The sequence below is a fragment of the Podarcis muralis genome, chromosome 2 (genome assembly GCF_964188315.1).
Source record: "Podarcis muralis chromosome 2, rPodMur119.hap1.1, whole genome shotgun sequence".
In the NCBI taxonomy this organism is placed as follows: Eukaryota; Metazoa; Chordata; class Lepidosauria; order Squamata; family Lacertidae; genus Podarcis; species Podarcis muralis.
The window spans coordinates 52,025,139-52,047,379 of NC_135656.1; the positions used below are offsets into that span (position 1 = coordinate 52,025,139).

Consider the following 22,241-nt stretch of genomic DNA (forward strand, 5'->3'; position numbering starts at 1 on the left):
AGTATGATTCGAGCTGGTGTGTGTGTGTGTATGCGTATGTGTGCGCACACCCACACAATTTTAAAATGGAAATTATGGATTGGTACCAGTGTGTGGAGCAAGAACTCCTGCAAATTTGGCTCAGTTGTGCAATCTCTGCATTAAAATATGTCCCCTTGTCCTTTTGGAGGCTGATAAGCAATGGCACATGTTTCAAAATGATTTCAACCTTGAGGAAAGACACCAACCATTTTTTTCTCTTTCAAATGAAGTTATAGCACAGTGCAGAATATTAACTGACATCCTTTAGTGTATATTAAGCAAATATCTGATGATTACTACCATCAGTGTTTACTTTTACAAAAATCTTTTTTAAACCGTGAGGTTTAATTAATTACTTAGAAGTGTCTTGCATCTTGACTAAATGTACAAAATGCATGATGATACTGGTATGTCTCTGAGAAACAGCTGCTATTTCCTTATCGGTTGACAGCCTTCTATTCTTTAGTGGTAGAAAGCAGTTATTTAGTAATGTAATCTTTATTAGTCAGGCTCTTATTAGCACAGTTACTTGCTTGTTCTTTGTAGACTTTCCAATTCAGTATCCTCTGAACCACCTGTTAAAGCAAAACTACAGATACATTATAGCAAACTGCAGTAAATAAACACAAGTGCTCGTGCTTTATTGTGCTGCTGGTCACCTGTTTACTTATTTATTATGCCCATATAGTCATCAGATTTGATTAAATCATTCATATAGGTATTTTGAGGTTAGCACAGTGACTTGATGTGGTGTCCAATGGGATATTGGCGGAGGGCAATGGCGGCTGTTTTCATTCCCCCCAATAGAGCCAATTTGTGTTTATTTTAAAGGGAAGCTATGCAACCACTCCTCATATTTGACAAACATTGCATCTGTTTTTGTACTTGCCCATCCACACCAGAATACAAACAACCCCAGAAGAAATGGTCCTTTGGCTGGAGAAAACTGGCTCAGTTTCCAGGGGACATGGGCAAGAGCACACTGTTCCTATTATATAGAAAAAGAAGTAAGAGCCATGTTGTATGGTAGCCCTCTTGTACTGTACCACTTCAGAATGAACACGCGAAGCTCTGCATTGGCATATTAAGCCCTGTCTACTCCAGCTAGCAGCAGCTCTCCTAGGGTTAAAAAAATTGGTGCCCTACCCCTGAGCACCCCTCCCGCAATGAAGCAAACATTTGCTTCACAGAGATAAATGAATTTTGTTTTTGAGTGTTAAAACGTGAGACAGAAAGTAGAATTTCAACTGACTTGCACATCTCCTTTTAACTGCATGTTGCAGTGGGGGAAACCACTCTTAAGGTTACTCCTGGACACCCAAGTTTTTAAGAGAACAATGCTTAACAAACACAAGGGAAAATATCCCAAAATGAAAACCTCCTTCTATTTAAGAGTTGGGGTTGATTCTTTGTTTCTTCTTTGTACCCTTAGTGGTTGATTTTGGTTTTTTTTTATTTTTGGGGTTTTTTTATTCCTTAGTTGTAACTCTAGTGAAACTGCTTGATAGCCTGTTAACATGATTAAGCATGGTTTTGCCAAAGCACAAATCATTTTCTGAGCTAGGCATGGGACAAGTGGAAGTATGGACAAGTTTTAGGCTCCTAGTTGCATGCTTATCAGATGTCTTCAGACATACTCCTTCTGAACTAGCAGAAAGCATGACCACCCACTCTGCATATGGATGGACCCATCCTTTGCAAGTGTGAAGCAACTTTTCTTGAACTGGGTAGCAGGGACATACTATATTTTATTTCTTCTTGGCCATAAGGCATGTTTTATTTCAGAACTGCATATGGCAGCTTAATGCATTTTTCCTATAAAGCTATCCTGTCTTAAATTTCAAGATATTAATTAAATATGAAGAATCCTCCTGGAAAGATGTGAAGTGATCTGTCTATACAGAATGTTAAGAAATTGTTATGGAAGAATACCAGTAACTATAGACGTGTCAGCCTCCCTTTGACAAGAAAAGAAAATAGGTTGAGATCTTCCTAGAGGTGGGAGGTGGCAGAATAGTTCAGAATATGATGAGATTATGTGCTTTAAAGTAAATAAGAAGCAACAGTGTGAAGTCAAAAGTCTGTAAAAATAGACAGTGCCCTATTAGTTCCTGTAAGTCATGTAGAGGGAACCTGCACAGCACCTATCTTCCTACCCAGTCATTGTATCCATATGTAAGTTAGGTTTGGTGAAAGGCTGCTGAGTTCATCTCATAGGAATTTCTTGTATCTCCTAAGAATGGTCAGACTCTCATTGGTTTTTAAGTATATGTCTGCTGAAACAGGATGTAAAAAATGCTCCCTTGTCAAAGCTATGCTTTCCTGGATCTCCCTGTGTTTTTACACAGTGACTTGAATGTCTTTATAACTTTTCTTGATACATGAATGCAGATACTGTTGCAAGATGTGGCAGGTCTAAAACTGGCATCACACCTACTTGATGCTCACAACTCATTAATTATGACAACTGGATGACTAATTCCAAAGAGTTTCAAACCTTTCCTTAATGTTCTGTTCTAATGCTTGATGTTCAAAATTAAATAGGTATTTTTTTACGCAATCACGTGAGTTTTGGCTGGTGCAGAAACTTGCAAGTGCTGTCAGTTTGAATAGTATTGTCAGTACCCTGCTTATATTAAATGGGAGGATAATGTCTGTCTCAGCCATGAGCTCTGCTGACCCATAGCAGAACCCATGAGTGCTCCACCGTACTTAGCATAAATGATAAGAGTAAGTAGCGTTCTAACTAAAATGGAAAATGAACATTTAAAAAATGTTCTTAAAAATTATGCATTGCCTTGGAATGTGGACCATCCTTTTATAGTCCCTCTTTGTTGTTTTGTGAGATAACTTGTTGCCTTTTTTTTTTTTTTACCATGGGTGAACTAAGGTTATCTTTCCTGGTTGAGAAGATGGAAGCTGTGTAGGCTCCTCCATTTGAGTGACAGGTATTAGGGACCAATAGAGCTCTCCTCTATTTTTCACAAGTTTTTGACTTCCTTTTGTTCCTTCTTTCTGACTTTAAAACATGCTGATCACAATCTAGTCAAAGTCCAAAATTGTACACTAAGCCACATTACCTTCTCTAATGGGAATATAAGCGTTGATGTTCCATTGGCTTGCTTTCCAGCTATGAATTCACTTTTAAGTATGAACATATCTAAAGGAAATTATCTCCTTGTAGGTCTGTTAGGATCCTGTAATGCTAAAAATATGTTTAGCTCTATTCACCATTGGACTTTCCCAAAACTTTCCTTATACGCAATTGCAGTATATTGTCCTGTGTGCATGTTTCTTCTATGGCTTTTAAAAAAACTTTGGCATCATTGAACTTGCCCATAAAGGGCCCAGTGATTAACTTGCAAAACACAAGTTAATCTCTCTAGATAACCTGAAATATTGTATTACTTCTGGAAGCTGTTTCTATGAGATGAGAGCAAAAGAATGTGTGTATAAAATAAGATAAATTCTTATTACTTTAAGGTAAGCTATTTCAATCTGGGGTTTCAGCCTGCTTTGGGACTGGAAACAGCCTTTATCACTTTTGTGGATTATTTACATCAGAAGATGGAAGGTGGACTGTGTTCCTGTTGGTTCCTCTGGACTTTTCAGTCACAATCAGTACCATTGACCAAGGGGGTAGGGCTTGGGTGCACTGTTAAGTAGGCTCTGCTTATTCCTTCTGAGATAGGGCTCAGAAAATGATGCTGGGGCAGCTACTGTTCCTCCCTGTGGCGAGTTGCCTGCAGGGTTCTTTCCTTGTTCTGCTTAAGCATCTACATAAAAGCTCTGGGTGAACGGACACAGTTGAAGCTGAAGCTGGAAATCTCCAGTTTTGAGATCTGGGCTATATAGTCATCAGTGCGCAGAGACACAGACCTTTCTCATTTTCATCTGATCCTAGGGAGACAGTAAGGAAATAAGGTGGTAAGAAATTGAGAAGGATATGCATTTTAAACTCAAAAACTGTGTATACTAGCAAAGCTCAGCATCAACAAGGTCTGTTGCTTCAAGCATTGTCTTAACAATTTACTTTTCATCTTTTCCCTTGTTGGGGAGTAAAGCAAGTTTTGATGGAGAATTATATTTTAAAAATATAATTCTACTATTGGATTGCCATGCTTTTATTACTTACCTGGCCTCTTGAAAATGGGTGTAAGAGATGAGCTGGTATTTAACTTGGCATGTCTCTACTGACTTTGGAAAATTACAGCTTGACCTCAAGGTTAGGGAGCAAAGAACTGCAAGCAGGCTCGTGTGCATAGTTAAACAAAGCCTTGTTGCTAATCCCATGTCCCGAGTAAGTTCACAATAACTGTACTTTCTTTTAGGGCAGAAACATTTTTTTAATTTTTTTTTTAGGTAGGTGAGTTTAAATAGACTATCTGGGACTAATGTTATACCCATTAAAACAATGAGAAATTTGAAATATAAAACAGTGAGCACATCTTAGCAGGCACGCCAACTCTTTGTTGGATATTGTTGAGGGAGCCTGGTGCATGTCACACGCATGTGATGTCATGCATGCTGCACTTTGCAGCACCAGTAGCTGGCTCCTCCAGAGTGCTCTACCTCCTCCAGATTGACACAACGTTGAACTTTCTGTTTAGTTGGGTATTTGTTGTTTCGGTCAAGAGTGAACTATGAAAGTACGTGCTAAGTTTTGGCTATTGTATGTGAGAAATACTTGGGAAGTGTGTTACAGATGACAACATGGTAATGCCTTCACTGCAAGTCATTGTGCCTCAGTTAAATATCTATGTAAATTCCAATGTTGGTCTCACAACACTGAATGGAATTTCAACATATGCAGTGTACTCTTGTTATCTGGAATACCAATATTTGAAGTAAGTAGAATTCCAAGACTTGCAGTTTTTATTGAACTGCATCTGACCAGAAACTACTGATAACTGTATAGCACAGAGCAAATGACATTATGTACTGCACTGCTGCATTTCAAGTAAATAGATGAGCTCTTTGGGCTTTAAATGCTAAGAGGATGGTTTTGAGATTATGGCCATAAAAAGTTGTTTGTAATATTTAAAAATGCTTCAGATTTTAAAAGAATTATTTATACCTTTGTATAACATGCGGGGGGGGGGGGGATATACAAGCCTCAATATATCCTATCAGTAGAGTAAAAAAGAAAAAAGAAAAAGAAATGAAATGAAATGTAGGAGAGTAAAAATTTAGCTCAATGAGAATGTTTCCCACTTGGACTATTTCACCACTTCGTTTATATCAATATGTGTTTGGAAATGCATAACTTGTTATGTTTTACTCTAATTGCATAAAGAACTAAATATAATTGTTTTATGAAACTACTTTTACTGAGGCTTGAAGTCTGTTGTTTTAAATCAGCATTTGACGTGTCAAGCTGATGAAATTTGACAAACATGGCCTTGCATCAGATAGGGTTATATTTTTATTATTTTGTTTATTATTCGCATATTGTGATTCTACTTTCCAAACAGGACTAGTGGTAGCTCTTGACTGTCTTAAATTTGCTTCAATATATTTTGGATATTTAAACTGCATTTCCATCCTGAATGTGCTTAAGGTAAAACAAAAAAAATTCCTTCCAGTTGCACCTTAAAGACCAACTAAGTTAGTTCTTGGTATGAGCTTTCGTGTGCATGCACACTTCTTCAGATACCAAGAACTAACTTAGTTGGTCTTTAAGGTGCAACTGGAAGGAATTTTTTTTGTTTTGACTATGGCAGACCAACACGGCTACCTATCTGTAACTGGTGCTTAAGGTAGTTTACCAACAACCTAACAAAACACGCAGCAAAAAAATCAATGCAAAATATCAATATAATTACATAAAGTGACAGCAAAACTATCCATGTTGAGACTTGAGAACTAAAATGTATTCTAAAATAAGTAAGTGTTCAGTTGACAGCTAACACCATATGATGTAGCCTTGGAGGCCTCCCAAAAAAGTATTCCAGAGCTGCTATACTACACTGGAATATCCCCATTTTGGGTACACATACCTAATTATCCATGGAAAGGTAGCCTATTGGAGATCTCTAAAAGCAGTGGGATTTTATATGAGAGAAAGTGTTGTCTAAAACACACAACATATTTAAGGTCATCATTTAGTGACAGTGAATTCTGAAATGCTTTTCACTAGGTCTTGATTTGCCTTAAATACTGGAAAAAAAATCTTTGTGGATTTTTTTTTAATATGAGCTTGTTTTGAACTGCATTATTTGTAGAACTGATTTTGCCTTACTTATTGTGTATTTGATATGATTGTATTGATCAAAATGCTGTTCACTTGTTTTTAATGCTTCGTTATTGTGAGCAGTTTGAGCTCAACCTCATTGCAAAAGTGGCATGCAAATATTAAATCAAACTAAATTGCGTTAAAGCAATTTTTATGCCACATATGAAAAATATTTACTCAAATGATGCAGACATTATATATTCTGTACAGTATCTCGTTTCTTGGTAGGAGTACCTCTGAATTAGGTTCAGATAACCTTGACTTCCTAACTTCAAGTAACAGTACTTTTGTTTCAAAATTATTGTGCTCCAAGGGACTGATCCGGTGTATACCCACTTAACTTCAGTAAATGCTGCAGCCTCCAGTGCTTACAAACTGTTCTCCAAACCATTAATAGTTTGCTTTACTCTAATCAATATAAGCTGATTCGGAGTATTTTATTAAATTGCTGCTTTAAAAAAATCTGATTTGAAAAGGTTTCTGGGTAGTTCTTAGTAGCATTCTCTTTAAACTGGTATTTGTGTTTTACTTGCAGGATCGCACGAGAACTTTTGACATGCATTCACTGGAGAACTCGCTAATTGACATAATGAGAGCTGAAAGTGATTCACTGAAAGGTAAACTTGGATTACTCTTTTCCTGCAATAAATAATTAGGCTGACATACTTGCACCAAGTATGAAGTTCAAGTATTTATAGAATAGCTAAAGCAGTTACTTCCTCCTCCTATTTGTTAGTTTGTCCAGACTCTGGACCTCCTTTTTCTTTTGCTTCAAGTGGAAGCCGTCAGTAAAACATTTGTGTGTGCTTAATGGCCTCCTTGGCATAATACCTCTTAAAAACACAGGCCATGTTTTCCAGCATTGCTTTCTGAAGTGGCTTCAGATTAGTAACACTTTTAAAATGTGATTTAAAATTGAAGCCTTATCTGAAGATATGTAAAATGCATCTACCCTGTTTGCCTATTTTCCTCAGTATGATATTTTACAGTCTTGGGCAATCCTGTTATACCATAGGTATAATGTACAAGAGTCCTTTGAATATTAGGGGTTTTGTTGGAGTACAAGGTAACCAACTGACCTAGCCCTAGAGCTGTGTATGTACTGTCTGTCTGGTAAGCTGGTGGAAAAAGTGAGCTAAGCATATAAGTTACAGAAGTGATGAATTTTGGTTTGGATGAAGATGCCACTCAGTGTTGTTTCATTGTGGTTCCTCTATATTGTGATACACCTACAGAACAAGATGGTGCAGAATTTGCCCCTGAATTGAAGTTTAAGGTCCATTTAACTTGGGACTGGCCAAATGCACTGGTTCCACTCCATAATTAACTTCTTTTCAGTGACTCTTGGAATTATGGGAAAGGTAGTTCCCATGTTCCATCTCTGCTCCTAGGCCTGGTGATATGGGTAGCCTCTGTAACTATATTTCCCATTATATGGATTGGCTCAAGCGTTCCTAGGAGCAACCAGTCCCAAGAGCAGGCTGAGGCCTTAACAATGGGGAACTATACTACTAGTAATTAGGGATATAGAAGTGCCCTGACTCCCCATTGTTCAGACTTGGAGCTGATTCGAAATCTTTTAAACTCTGGCATATGTGATGACAAAATTATCTGTTGTCATTGAGCATTTTGTGTTCCTGCAGACTCCAGTTAATCTGTGCATTATGCAGAATGGATGATACTCCTAGTCCAAATTCACTGCTGAAATCTTGTAAATTCTGACAATGACACTTTGACATTGAAAACTTTGTCAGAAACATCTTAGTGGGTACACATACTACCTACTCGGGATGTAGAGAATAAATTAATAAATGTCTGCTGTCTGACAAAATGAACAATGCTTCTATCAGCTGAAAATGGTACAGCTTGAGGAATTGACGAAGTCACATAAATAACCATTCTTCTGTTCTGAAAATGGTTTGAATCAAAACATACCTGAAATATATTAATGTACAACCTCCTAGAAGCAGCATGCTAAGCAATACATTTGTCTTGTTTAGGGTCAGTGCTTAAGCAGTAATCTTAACTTACATGTCTTGGGGTTTTATGTGTCAGAATCCCGTATTTATCTACTTATTCCAAGGCTTTTGCTCTAGTTCATCACTGGCCTTGGCATGGCTAGAGCAGATTTACGGCCTTCCTGGAAAGTAAATTTCTTCTATTGTCTAGGTTCCTGGTAGTAATGGAATTAACTTACCCTTTAATAGTTCTTCTTGTCACAAAGAATCCCAAAATGCTTGACACAGTGGCTACCCAGAGTTGCTTCTACCCACTTCTGGGGTGAAAGTAGTAGCTACCACTGTCACCAAACCTAAATAGCTATTCAGGGTGGAGAATAAATTATCCAGGTGAAACATATGGGGGACCTGAGCAGCAGGTATGGTCTTTCCTCAAGGAGAAGAGAGCCAAATCCAGTTTCAGTTAGCTTCCTGCGCCATGGCCTTAAACTATGTGAAATGGAATCTTAATATATAACCATGTTGCCTCATGTGCAAGTACAAAAATGTCCTATCTTTGTAATTAACTACCTTGCAGGCTTATACTGATAGCAAGTATATAACTTACATTATGCTGGGTGGAACCAGCTTATAGAAAACGCAATTTAGCAAGTGGTGTGGTGTAACTAGGCAACTCCCATGCCTTGAACAGTAGCAATGAACATGCATTATGGTTTGATTTCAGTTACATAATACTGTTGTTGGGTTTCAGGGCCTTTCCAAGGACTGTATCTTCTGTACCTTGCTTCTTGGGAGGAGTACCTCTGAATTTGGCTCAGATAACTTTCACTTCCTCATTTGAGTATCCACAACTGGCTAATGGCCTGGTTTGCAAATAACACTAAGCCCAAACCATGGCTAAACATGAATGTGTGAGCCTGTGACTACTTGTAGCAAAAATTGCAGCTGCTTCATACCTCCTCTGGTCCTCCTGCTTCCAGGGGCAGCCCAAAGCATTTTGGTGATTGAGACTAAATGCCCTGCTGTCACCCCCCACATTTGGGGTGTGTATGCATGAGGCTCTGTAAGGGCTTTTTCTCTTTCCACTCCACTGGTGGTGGTGGTGGGATGTAGGAAGGGATTTTCCCCCTTGCTGAGACTCCCTGCCGTGCAGAGAACTTTCCTGCGGGCCTCCTTCTGCCCCCAGGGGCAGAGAGAGACTAGCAGCAAAGCAGAGTGGTGGAACTCCCCACTCTCGCTGAAACTAGGCGAGAGTGGGGCATTCCAGTGGTGGCAGAAGCAGTGGGGCAGGCTGGGTGCTGCCTCTTGCATTTCTGCCACCTGAGGCAGCTGCTTCACCCTGCCTCATTTGGGTGCCTGCTTTGCCTGCTGCCACACTGCCTGGAGCTTAACCATGGTTTGGCTTAGCATTACATCTGAACCTGGGCTTGTGATTTGTCTTGCTCCAGATAAACCATAAGCTGTAGCTAATGGTTTGTTTGGGGGCGGGGGCGGGGGGGGGATGGGACTTACAGCTCATGGTTTGTCTGGGGAACGCAAACCACCATGAGCCTTGATTTGGATGTGACTCCATGCCAGATCATGGCTTTGCTCCAGGAAGCATGGCAGTAGGATGACCAGAGGAGTGAAGTTGCTGCCCTGCCATCTTTGCTGTGAATACATATATGCTTACACATTAGTCTTTAGCCATGGGTTGGCTTAGCATTACATGCAAACTGTGTCAATGTCTTTCTTAACTGAATCTGTGGTCACCTTGTCATAGCAATCAGAACTGCTTGGTCTGTGAAATGTTCTGTGTATTTTTAGGTGCTTCATCCTGATAAGAACTGCAGAAAAGGGACATGGTTTCCTTTCATAAATAAGTAATCTAGGTTAATTGGCCTCCAAATAGACATAATCTAAAATAGAATTGCTGTCAAGGTTCTTAACATTCCATTTATGAATTTTAGCTATTTAATGTAAAATATTTATTATAGTTCAGTTGTGCTATTTTGTCATTGCACGCTTTTAAGAGGCTATTTACTGTAACTCTTCATAGGTTGGTTTTTTTTAAATAAGCATCCCAAAAAAGATGTAAGATGTGACTCTGTAAAGCTATTCATCAACTCATTACTGGGTAAACGGGGATATAAATATTTCTGTATACTACAAGTTATTTTTCAAGGTGGCATTTCCTTTCAAATGTGAGATAATTGGCAGAAGCCTTTGTTGCTTGTGAAGTTTTAAAAATAGGCTCACACTATAACTCTAGAAAACATTTTGAATCCCATGAAATTGGATTGGCACACTGGATAATGGTAGCACAGATAGCTCAATTAATATCTGACTGAGTGCTTGGCTGCATGTTACATTCATCACATAAGAAGTAATCATGCATAATGTCAGACTTTGACCACTGGAAGATTTGAAGTACCCCTTGAAACAAGCAAAGAAAGCTAGAGTTGATTGTAGGCAGGCTGGAGACATGATAATCGTTCTTTTCCTCAGTGGCTATTGCCTTAAGGTCAGGGATAGAGAATCCCAGGCTCTAATAGTGGACTGTGGGACTCTCCCAAGCCACAGCCCCTCTTTGGGTGATTCTGGTTAGCAGGAAATATGTCATTGAACTGTGATCATGCCTCTTCCTGGTTGACTGGAATGTAGAAGCCTCTGACTTTTGTGTGGCTGGAAAGCAGCCCACCGTACTCAGGTCACATCCATTGTTCTTCCCACCATTGCCTCTGGATCCAAGCACCACTGACTTGCCGGCTCTGAAAGCCTGTAAACGTTGAGAGGGAAATGGTTACTAATGAACTAGCAACTAAAGAAGAACTTTTTAAAAAATCTTTAATGTATTTTTGTCACATATACTACCCAATTAATCATGTCCCTTAGGCAGTTCACAGATTTCAGATAAATAAAATATGAATACAGTCAACCAAATCAATTAATATAAAAGTTGCACCAGGAGAAAAATTAGCATAAAACCATATAATAACATGGAATAAATGGTTGGTGGATGAATTAAGATGGCCAGTAGTTCATGGGAATGGGCCACAGACTTGTGAGCTGCCTTCTCTCTCGTGAGAATTCTCCCTTTTCCTGCCCCCATCATTATGGTTAATAACTACATCGGCACTGACCTTAACACTGTTTCATGTTAACCAAGGTTCCCATTGTACCTGTGGTTTGCAGAATTGCTTCAAAATCTTGATTGTGGTAGAAACACTGGTTAGGTTGATGCAATTTAATACCTAGCCATGATAATGGGTTATGAGAAAGGGTTGGAGAAATTACTGTATGACAGGGATGGGGAACTGCTAACCCTCCAGATGTCAGCCCCACCCATGGTTGGGATGATGGGAGTTGTAATCCAACAACCACTTAGAGGCTGCTGATTTCTCATCCCTGCTGTATGAAATGTAGATCTTGGAAAAGAGTGTGTGATTCTGTGACCTGTTCAAATCTCTTGGCTAAGATTAGAAATCAGGATTGTTACCCAAAGTTCTCGTGAGCTCTCATACATACACTCCTGTTCTCTCAAATGTGTTTGCCTAGCAAGAAGAGACAGTAGCCTATGTTCAGCTTTTAAAATGCATACCCAATTGAATAATTAAAAGCTGAAGAAAACAAAACATGTATGTAAGAAACCGTCGTGTTGGTTCACCTTGGGGTAAGTCACTATTAAGTGATAGCTGCAAAAGGGTATGTTTTTCTGGTTATCGGTGAATTTTGAAGAGCAATGAAACTGCTCCCCTCTTAATTTTTTTGAGACATTGTTAGCACAATAACCCCAGAAGACTGCAGACTTTTTTTGTCTGTATGGGGAAGTACCATAGCTCTGAGGTCGAGAATGTTTTGTGTGTAGAAGGTCCAGATTCAATTCATAGCAGGTAGGGAGTACTCCCTGTCTCTTAAACCCTAGAGAGCTGCTGCCAGTTGGTCTAGACAGCACTGAGTTAGATGGATCAATGGTCTGATTTGGTATAGGGCAGCTTCCTGTATGTAGAGGGGATTTTTGTTTGGGGGGGTTAAATGTGTATCAATAGCCTCCTAAAGAAGCATATTTGCTTGGTTTTTCTTTCTGGAATTTTTTTTTTTTAAGTTCTGCACTTTTGTATTTTAGCAGAGACAGTAAGTTATACTACCCAAACATTTGTCCTCTAAACTATTGTCAAATGTTAGGGAACTTTGTTTTTGTTGACCACCTTCCTGAATCCTCCATTATTCGCCTGCCTTGAGCAGCTGTCATTTTCAGTATGATATTTATATCCACAAGAGTGTCTGCAGAAGTCTTTCTCTAGAGACTTAATTGCATTTCCTTTATGAGAGATTTGACTTTCATGGACTGAACTTGACACAGAGAGACATGCTTCTCCTACTCCTCACTACAGTTATTTGAGATGGCAATTTGATCATAGTTATGCTAATAATGAATCAGACTATATGCTTTCTTCCCTATAATAAAATATAGTGCATAGTCTCAAATGGTCATCAGTTGCCTGGAAGTAGGGCAGGAAGAAGCTGATTAACTGAAGGAGGATAGTGGTATAATAAAAACATAAGAAGAGCCCTGCTGGATCAGATCAAGCCTTCATTTAGTTTAGCACCCTGTTTTCCAGAGTGCTGAACCAGATGCCTCCAGCAAGTCATCAAACAAGGCGTGGATGCAATAGGCCTCCCATGTGTCCATCCCTCTTAATGGGTATTCAGTGGAATATTGTTTACGAAAATGGATCTTCCACTTAGCCACCCTGGCTGATAGCTACTGATAGATCTATACTGAATGATTTTACAAAATCCTCATTTAAAGTAATCTAAAGCTAGTGTTGGTAACCACATCTTGTGGTAGTGAATCCATCAATTATGCATTGTGTAAAGATGTGCTTTATCTTGTCTGTCCTGAATCTATTGCCAATCAGTTTCATTGGGTGACTCCCAATTTCTAGCATTATGAGAGTGGGAGGACATGTTTTCTCTAAACACCTTCTTCATGCCGTAGACTCATTGAATTGTAGAGTAGGGAAGGAACCACAAGTGTCATCTAGTGCAACACCCTGCAATGCAGGAATCTTTTGCCAAACATGGGGCTTGATTCCATGACCCTGAGATTAAAGGTCTAATGTTTATAAGCCTGTTTCAAAAAAACAAAACAAAAACCCTTTAGAAGTTACTAAACTGAAAAGTCCCAAGTGTGTTAGTCATTCCTTGCAGGGAAAGTGCCCTAACCCACTTGGTCACTTTGGTTGCCCATTTTGCATTGAGTCCATTTCTGTACTATGGGGTACTATGGATTTCAAATCCAGCCAAACCAGAGATTTTATAGAACGACATTATGATACTGATAGTCTTCTTGTCAATGCTTTGCCTGGAATTTTCCTCTTTTTTAACACTACACACTGAGTTAATGTTTTTGTCGAGCTATCCATAATAATCTGTTTTTTATCTATCATAACCCTATTTTTTTGATTAAACTCTTTTAAATATTGTACTGTATTTTATATTGTTGTACCCTGCCCTGAGACCTTAGGGTGACGTATGAGTAATAAATCAAACTGTTATTAACATTAATAATGAATAATAATAACCCCACAATCTTTCCAAGTTACTAACCATCAGTTGATTAATATACCTGTGAATTTGGGATTAAGTATTCAGCTCTGCTAAGCTTTCACACTGTTGTGTGAGGCTAGTTAAAAGCAACCAAAGCAAAGTCATTAAGTGCTCTTAAAATGGCAAAATACTTAGGTTAATGATGTTGAGGAAGAATAAAAAATTATCCCTCTTTTAGATGAAGTCATTATATATATATATATATATATATACACACACACACACACACACACAGACATATATATATATATATATATATATATATATATATGGACGCGGGTGGCGCTGTGGGTAAAAGCCTCATCGAAAGGTCGGCGGTTCGAATCCCCGTGGCGGGGTGCGCTCCCGTTGCTCGGTCCCAGCGCCTGCCAACCTAGCAGTTCGAAAGCAACTCCAGGTGCAAGTAGATAAATAGGGACCGCTTACTGGCGGGAAGGTAAACGGCGTTTCCGTGTGCGGCTCTGGCTCGCCAGATGCAGCTTGTCACGCTGGCCACGTGACCCGGAAGTGTCTCCGGACAGCGCTGGCCCCCGGCCTCTTGAGTGAGATGGGCACACAACCCTAGAGTCTGTCAAGACTGGCCCGTACGGGCAGGGGTACCTTTACCTTTTTATATATATATAATTATTGGTTTTCCTGTTCCATTCTTAAAATCTATGAAAATAAAGTGGTGATAGTATTAATGAGAGCAGATTAGGTTATTGTAGGAGGTACATTAAATGTATCAAGCCCAGCTGGTTGCATCATATTAAACTGCTAAGACAACTACTGTACAGTGTTTTTATGTACTTTGATCATTGAGGATAAGATTTCTATAACACCTCACTTTTCTCTTCCAGTATTAAAATAAAATGGTGCCACTTAAAACTAGAATGGTGAAGTACAGTAATGGCAAACTATGGGAAGGCCCCAGTATAATATGTTAAATAATAGTGGAAGCTTTCTTGAAGCAGCAAGCAAAATCTATAAATAGGAGGATGCAGAAACATTCTGCTCGTGTTTTGTTAGTCCACCTCTTATATGCAAGAAAAAGAAATTTTGGTGACAAGAAGACTGTGTCACAAAGAAGTTCAGAGCTTCAACGTGCCATATATCTTCTTAGTCTGTCTTTTTCAAGTTGCAAAATGCTGACTCAAAAGCTAGTTGGGTGACATTAAGTGCTGTGTGCAGCAAGCTACAGCACATTACTTTCTGCATTAATTAGAGAGGCTGTTGCATGTATTGCAACACAGCTGCCTTGTAATAATTTTGTAATATGAAGAAATTCTAGATTTTTATGCAAGCCCCGTGGTTTTCTAATGTATGGAACATTGCTTTATCTGAATGTTGATAGAGTGTAGTCTGTGGCAAAACCAAACTGAACAGTTTTGATGCAGCCTAGTCTCCATTTTTATATTATCTAAATTGGGAGCACCGTATAAGCACCCCTCCCATGACTCACTCCTAGATGTGGTTGGTTTATATAGACTCAGCTTAAAGACTTGGTTATATGTAACTGCACCTCTGTTTTTATACTCAATCTGCTCCATGTATGGTTTCATTATTGCTTGTATGGTTATGCGTTAGTTTGCCCATATGTTTTTGATAAATCAATACAAATTTTCAAAAGGAAAAAAAAACCCCTATTTAGATAGAGTAAGAGGAGTGAAGTAAAGGAATGATTTAAACTCTCCCTTCATTTATTTCTGTGATGGGCCCATTATTTTTTCTGTAGATTTGCTGATTTTTCTGAAGTGCCTATTATGCTTGGAACACTTTCTGTGCGAAGGTTTTGTGGTTTGAGGACTTCTCTTGAGGTTGCAGTCACATGTGTCCATTTGCAGTAAAACGGCAACCACTGACTTGTTGAACATCCTTTGACGGAGCTTTCAGAAAGCCACAGCCACTAGTGTGTAAGATCAAAGGCAAATGAGTGACTTATTCAGTATTTTGGACAACTAATAAACAGCTCACTGAAACTATGCTTAAAATAAAGCCTTATTCAAGGAGGTTATTCTAAAGTAAGCTGCCTCCTTCAAATAAGACATAATGCTAACTAATCACTATTTGAGCTTGTTTTTAGAGAGATGAGTAGAGCCAAGTGACCCCTTGGCTTGAAGAGGCTGTAAACCTCCCAGTGGCTTGCTTAAGGTGGCAATGCCTAATAAGAAGCCAAGTTTTTAAAGTTCAAAACATAACCAGACTGGTTACCAGCTTTGTACATTCTCAGGAGATAGGGGAGTGTCAAAATCTTTATATTGGTGCTTTCTCCCCGTTCATTGATGATACCTGAAGGATCTGTATGGAACTTGAGCCCTCTTAAGGCATATTTTATACAAGTTAAGTAAGCATGCAATTGGGGGGGGGGGCATGGAAGCAGGCATACTAACTCCACCACCACCAAACCTGCCATTCTTCTGATTTCCCTCCACAAATTGGAAAATCAGGTTTATAAAATGTGTGGGAGCCTCAGGGAGGGCAGGAGATTTCCAGCTTCAGAAGACTGCCTCCAACCCAGAAGAACTGGTGGGGATGGGGACATGTGCCCCATGGCCCCCTCTTGTATGTTTACTTAACATGTATAGAGAACACCTGAAGAAGGCTTTTGTGTCCTCTGTCATTGTTGTCCATTTTCATCCGTTTCAGTAGTAGGTGGGTTCTCTTGGAAAGCAAAGAGAAAGTGGGGCACTTGTGTAAAAATGCATGTAGGAGGTGCTTGTTTTGGATAAGATGAGTGCTGGACTTTCAGCAGAACAAGTGACTCTGGCAATAACAGAACTGTAAATATGTTAAATGTAGAAGGTGGGGTGGGGTGGACTGGGAATGGAGGGGAGGGGAGCCTAGAACATGTGTTTGATGGGGTTAACTTTCAAAAGATTTAAGAGAATGAAGAAATCATCTGATTGGGAAGTTGATACTTTTGATCAGGCATAGGCAAACTCAGCCCTCTAGATGTTAAAGGACTACAACTCCCATCATCCCTGACCACTGGTCCTGTTAGCTAGGGATGATGGGAGTTGTAGTCCCAAAACATCTGGAGGGCCGAGTTTCTCTATGCCTGCTTTTGATTCTAACTGTTGGAAGGTAGAGGTGTAACATTTCTGGAATTTTTGAAGCCATTTAGCCTGCCTTCTAGGGGGAAAGAGAAATATATGCAATATGTTCTTTTCATACCTAAACTTAGATTGCCACCTTGAGATTGTGACATGTATTGTGCGTAATTTAGCAAATAATACTACATTGTTTGCTATGAATGTCTTTAAAGTTTTATTCAAGCAACAATTATATACTGCAGTCAGAGCTTAAGAGGGACCTGCAAGTTGCTGGACCTAAAAGTGAAAAAAATGTATTTTGGATTTTGCTAGTTGGCAAAATAATAATAAAATAAAAATTGACAATGAGAGTGCTTGACACTGTAGTAAACAAAAGGGAGGCTTTATTATCTGGACTTAGGGTGGCTTGTATCCAGAGAACTGTGCGATTAGCTTTGCATACCAAGGAAGCTTTGGAATTGTTTTTCTCAAATAGCAGTTCCCCTTTCTCATTTATGGCAAACCTCTTTTGAACCAGAAGAATTTTATAAGCCGTCTGTGCTATGGAGTGCAGTTTCCAACTTTAAAGGGAAAGGGCCTAAGATCCCCCACCCTTGAGGTTGCAGAAGGCTGGTCTGAGGCAAAGTGCTCATTCAGCCCTTTCAATGAATCCTATGTCTTCAAGGTGAGGCATCACTTTTAACTCTTAAGGTAGCATTTATGAAATGGCAGTTGGCTTTTATAATGCATTTGCTACCTGACAGTAGCATACCCCTCAGTATTTTGGACAACTTCTTAACGAATGTTGCTATTGAATTGTCATTTGGCTCCAATCTACTTTGCGGGAGTTCAGTTAAATGTGCCTTACCTAGAGACCTCTGCATGAGAGGACATTGGAGGTGCTCTCCTTCACTTCAGTGAAACCAACAAATGTAAGCCTCATTTTTGAAAAATGACACATCAAAAGAACGAATAGACCCAAAATAGCAGCAAGAATCCGCCAAGGTCATTGAGCAATAACCACGGTACAATAGCTTGTGAAGAAAGAAACGGCTTCTATGATGAAACCTACTTTTCCCTTCTGGTGTCTGAAGAATTTCAAAGTCTGTGCCAGAGGATGCCACTGTCACAAAGAAGAGAATTGACTGTGTAACAAACTTCATTTTGAAGTCATTAGAAATGACATAGTTAATAGATCCTTTTCTCTTAGTGTCTCTTTTTCAAAATTAATTTCTTTTATGTTTTCATGCTGGTCTGATTTACCTTTTTGGATAGTATGAAAACTAATTGAAATAAATGCACTGATTGTGTTTCTGGTTCTGGTTTCCTTATTTGGCTTGATGTCCATGTGGTGGTTGCAAGCTCCAGACTGCTCTTTTCTTATAAAACAACTTACAAAGAAACATAGGAGGCAAACTTGTACTGAGTCAGACATTGATCCACCTAGCTCAGTATTGCCTAGACCAGTGTTTCCCAACCTTGGGCCTCCAGCTGTTTTTGAACTACAATTCCCATCATTCCTGACCACTGGTCTTGCTAGCTAGGGATGATGGGAGTTGTAGTCCAAAAACAGCTGGAGGCCCAAGGTTGGGAAACACTGGCCTAGACTGACTGGCAGAAGGTTTCCATGGTTTCAGGCATAGGGTATTCACAGCTGTACCTGGAGATGCTGAGGATAAAGCCTGAGACCTTTTGCATGCAAGGCAGATACTTTACCAGTTAGCCATTTCACTTCCCAAAGGTCTGCTGAAAAGTTCCAAAAAGGGGCAAGGGAGTTCTAAGTTGAAACTGAGTGAATTAGACAAAGTCATCTCAATGAGAAATACAATTTACAGAGAGCTCACAAAGCTCCCTTTAACTCAAGCTAAGTCTTTCTTCCCCAGTGCTGGGTATAGGCAGAAACAGGACTCTTGAGGGCCTTCCTTCACATGAAGTTATTAGAGCAATGATTGTGCAGTTCTTATCTATTTGTTGCTCAGTAGCTGCAATACTTTCTTCGTGGAAAGACTTCTGTTTCAGAAGTTGTTTCCTTTTCTCAGAACGTACTCTCAATGTGATATATCATCCTTCATCAATCACACCACAGAACTGCAATTGCAGTGGCCAAACGTTGCTATTGCAATGGCTGTTGCTAGTGACATCATGAGTGACAAAGCAATAAAGGCCTACTTACATGCCAATGCCATTTTGTGTGCATTTATTTATTTAGTTTCTTATGGCTGCCGGCTGCACTGCTGTGCAACATCAGTGCTTGATTGCTTATACAGCAGTATTTGAAGCTATTTGGCGGTTCCGTCTTTCCACAGAGTCATTTGAGGAACTGTTAAAGTTTCTATCCCACCTAACCTGGTATTTAGTTAGCATTCAGCTGGACAGGGCAAATTTCAGCTGCTGTATTTAATTCTGTGATCACGATCACACACTTCTATCTTTGGGGTCTGCCCTCCTGAGAGCGTTTGTAGATCTGTTCTAATTAAGCTGATAATTTGTAGATAAAGACACAATCTCTCTCATTTTCTTACAATGGAATTATCAGTGTCACTTCATTTTACAGCAAACCAAGTTCAAACTTGGAAACTCAAGAATTTTTATTTCTGAATTGTAAGCTTACCTCCCCACACTCCTTTAAGCCAAGTGTTGGATGACTATTGACATTCAGAGCTTTAAATAAATTTCTGTTCCTGCTACAAAGTTGTCTGGGTTTTTTTAATTAAATAGGTATTAAGTAAAATAAAAAATATTAAATAAGCATTAGTTTATTGCACAATCATAGTATAAGCTGATTACTTGTAAAGCTGAACATTCCATCTGAAGTTTAGTTTTGCATATAGTGAGGCTTGTTATTTAAATAAGCAAAGGATGAAGTGATTCTGGAGAGACTTGTTTGGAATATGTTCTGGGATGTTAAGACATACAGGTACATTCAGAACAGACCCATGATGAGTGCTCTACCTGGAGCTGTGACAGTGTTGCATGAGCACAGGGCCAGTAGTGGCAACTGCACCAGAGTGAGCAAAAGTTCTGAACCAGAGAACTTGTGAGATAAGAGCCTCCCATCCCCTTAGCATACTGTGGTTGTCCTTTGGATTAGCTGCCACTCACCTTGTGACTCCACCTTGGTTCTCACCTGCCACATTATGCCCAGGAATTAGTGTAGGTTTGGTTGTGTACACTGGTGACAGCGGGAACTGAAGTAGGAACAGGGAGAATTTACCTGAGGAGGGGATGAGACCACCAACCTCTTTCATGGCCAGTGCCTTGGCCTGCTTTGTGAGGAAAAGACAAAGTGTTCAACATGTTTTTAAAGTGCTTTTTTAAGAGTTCACGTTACTATACACCCTTGCATCATTTTGTCTCTTTTATCACTATACAATACACCACATGATGCAGTATTTCAGACAGTAGGAGTTTCCAGGAACACTGCCTAAGGTGTTGGAACTTAGTGCTAAAGTACTGAATTATCCTGCAAACATCTACCAAAGAAACAATATATGCAGCAAAGCCCACTGGCAGCTCTGTCCATCTGTTTATTATGGCAACACTATTGCTGGACAGTCATGTTGACTATTTACCATATCTAGTGCCATAGTATATCCTCTTCCATCACTGCCCTGCAGTGGTCTTTTGGGTTGTGGTAGGGTGGGGATGAGCAAAGAAAACTGTAAATGAAACATTAATTAATATATATTTCAGTTCTTCTAGATGTCCTATTTCTGGCCAGTGTTTCAATATTCACAGCTCCTAAGTCAGAAATAACATTTTAAAGAGTTTGAGGGTGTTTCTTCTGCTAGGCAGTGGACAAATGACCCCCCCCCTTTTGTTAAGCAGCCCTTAAACATGTTGCTCACTGCATCACTGTAATGTGCAGTTAAGCTTTGTTTCACCTTAAGCTCAGTTTAGTTTCCAACCCGTGTTTATATATACCTCAGCTCTTCAAAAATTAGCTCATCTTTATTGGAATAGGACAGCCTTCCCCAGTGTGGTACCCTCCAAATATTTTTGAGTACAAACCACATTATCACAGGTCACTGGTTGGAGCTGATGGGAATTGGAATCCAAACTGGAGTTGTTTCCTTCGAAAGGAGGTACTCTCTTAACTTGAGAGCCATAAGAAAAGGGCTGACCAATTTGCAGCTAAAGTCTAATGAATTTCACAAGTACTGATTACATTGAGTTATTGTATCATGATGGGAAACCATATTAAAAAAAAAGAACATGCACCTGTCTAATTCAAAGACAAAGAACTAAAATTTCTAGATACCTTAAATGACAGTGCTGTAGAATAGTTGATTATGGCAGCAACTCTAGACCTGTTATTGAGTGGCTCCCAGGACCTGGTACAAGAGGTAAAATTAAATTTAAAATACCCTACATGTTTTTATTTATAATTTTAATGATAATTACATTTATAATCTGCCCTATCCTGTTGGTTTAGTGTTCCATATATACACATTTAATCTGGTTGTTAAATGTCAGCCGAAAGAGGAGAATTCTACAATTGTTTCGCAAGTATTTTATTTTGCCATTCAACATTTCTTGGCTCATTTAATTTTTTTTTAAAGAAAAGTGACTTTTCTTATTTTTATTTCCTGAGAATCGGCCACCTTAGAAATAAACCATTCCATAATGTCTGTCTGATATTGTGAAAGCCTATGTAAGTTTGTATTGTGCATATGCATGTAAGATTTAATATTTTTGGTAATCTGAACAGTGTGTTTACAGCCACCCTGAATAAAGTTACTGATTTTATAAGTAAAGTTCCCTAATCAGACTGCTACCCAGAGAAATTACAAACAGGTTGTTACTGAAAGGTTGTAACTGTGGCTGGATTTATTGTTTTTTCTTTTATAAATAATTTGGGTTCTGTTTTGTAGTATACCTCAAACTTCAGGTATTTTACAATCTAGCCCTTCCAACCACTTTGTCATTGCTATTTCTTACATTAACTTCATGTGAGCTAATCTCATTCACATTAGCTGCACATGAGCCACTTTCTCACATTAGTGTCCCATGCATGAATTGATCTTTCTCTTCTGATGCTGTAAATGTAAGAAGGGTTTTGGACAATTTGTCATGAATGAATTTGAGGGATCGGAACTTTATTTGCTGTTCTTAAATGCTGGACCAGGTTAAGCAAAATTTGTGTTGGATATTTTATGTTGTAGCATGTAGGTTTCTTTCACTCAGATCAGAGCAATACAGTGATGCTAGCAAATTCCTTACTGCTTGAGTTATTCTTTGTTCTCTCTAATTGTAGCTGCCTCAGGAACAATTTTGCCTACAATTGACTACAAAGTACAGAAGCTAATTCAATACCATCAAGATTCTCAGTATTTATGGTTGATAGTGGGCTTCATTTGTAACTGGGTGATTTTTGAGTACTGTACTCAAAATTTAGAGTATAGAAGCACATTGAAAATCTTA

At 39.1% G+C, this 22,241-nt stretch overlaps 1 protein-coding gene across 3 annotated transcripts in view; it reads left to right on the forward strand.

The window, feature by feature from the left end:
- CPEB4 (cytoplasmic polyadenylation element binding protein 4) overlaps positions 1 to 22,241 on the forward strand; it is a 53,489-nt gene that overhangs the window by 9,255 nt on the left and 21,993 nt on the right. For all 3 annotated transcript variants that reach the window (XM_077924470.1, XM_028717825.2, XM_028717826.2), the window contains one exon: positions 6,792 to 6,873. In XM_077924470.1, coding sequence (XP_077780596.1) covers positions 6,792 to 6,873 — 82 coding nt within the window. The remainder of the gene's footprint in view (positions 1 to 6,791; positions 6,874 to 22,241) is intronic.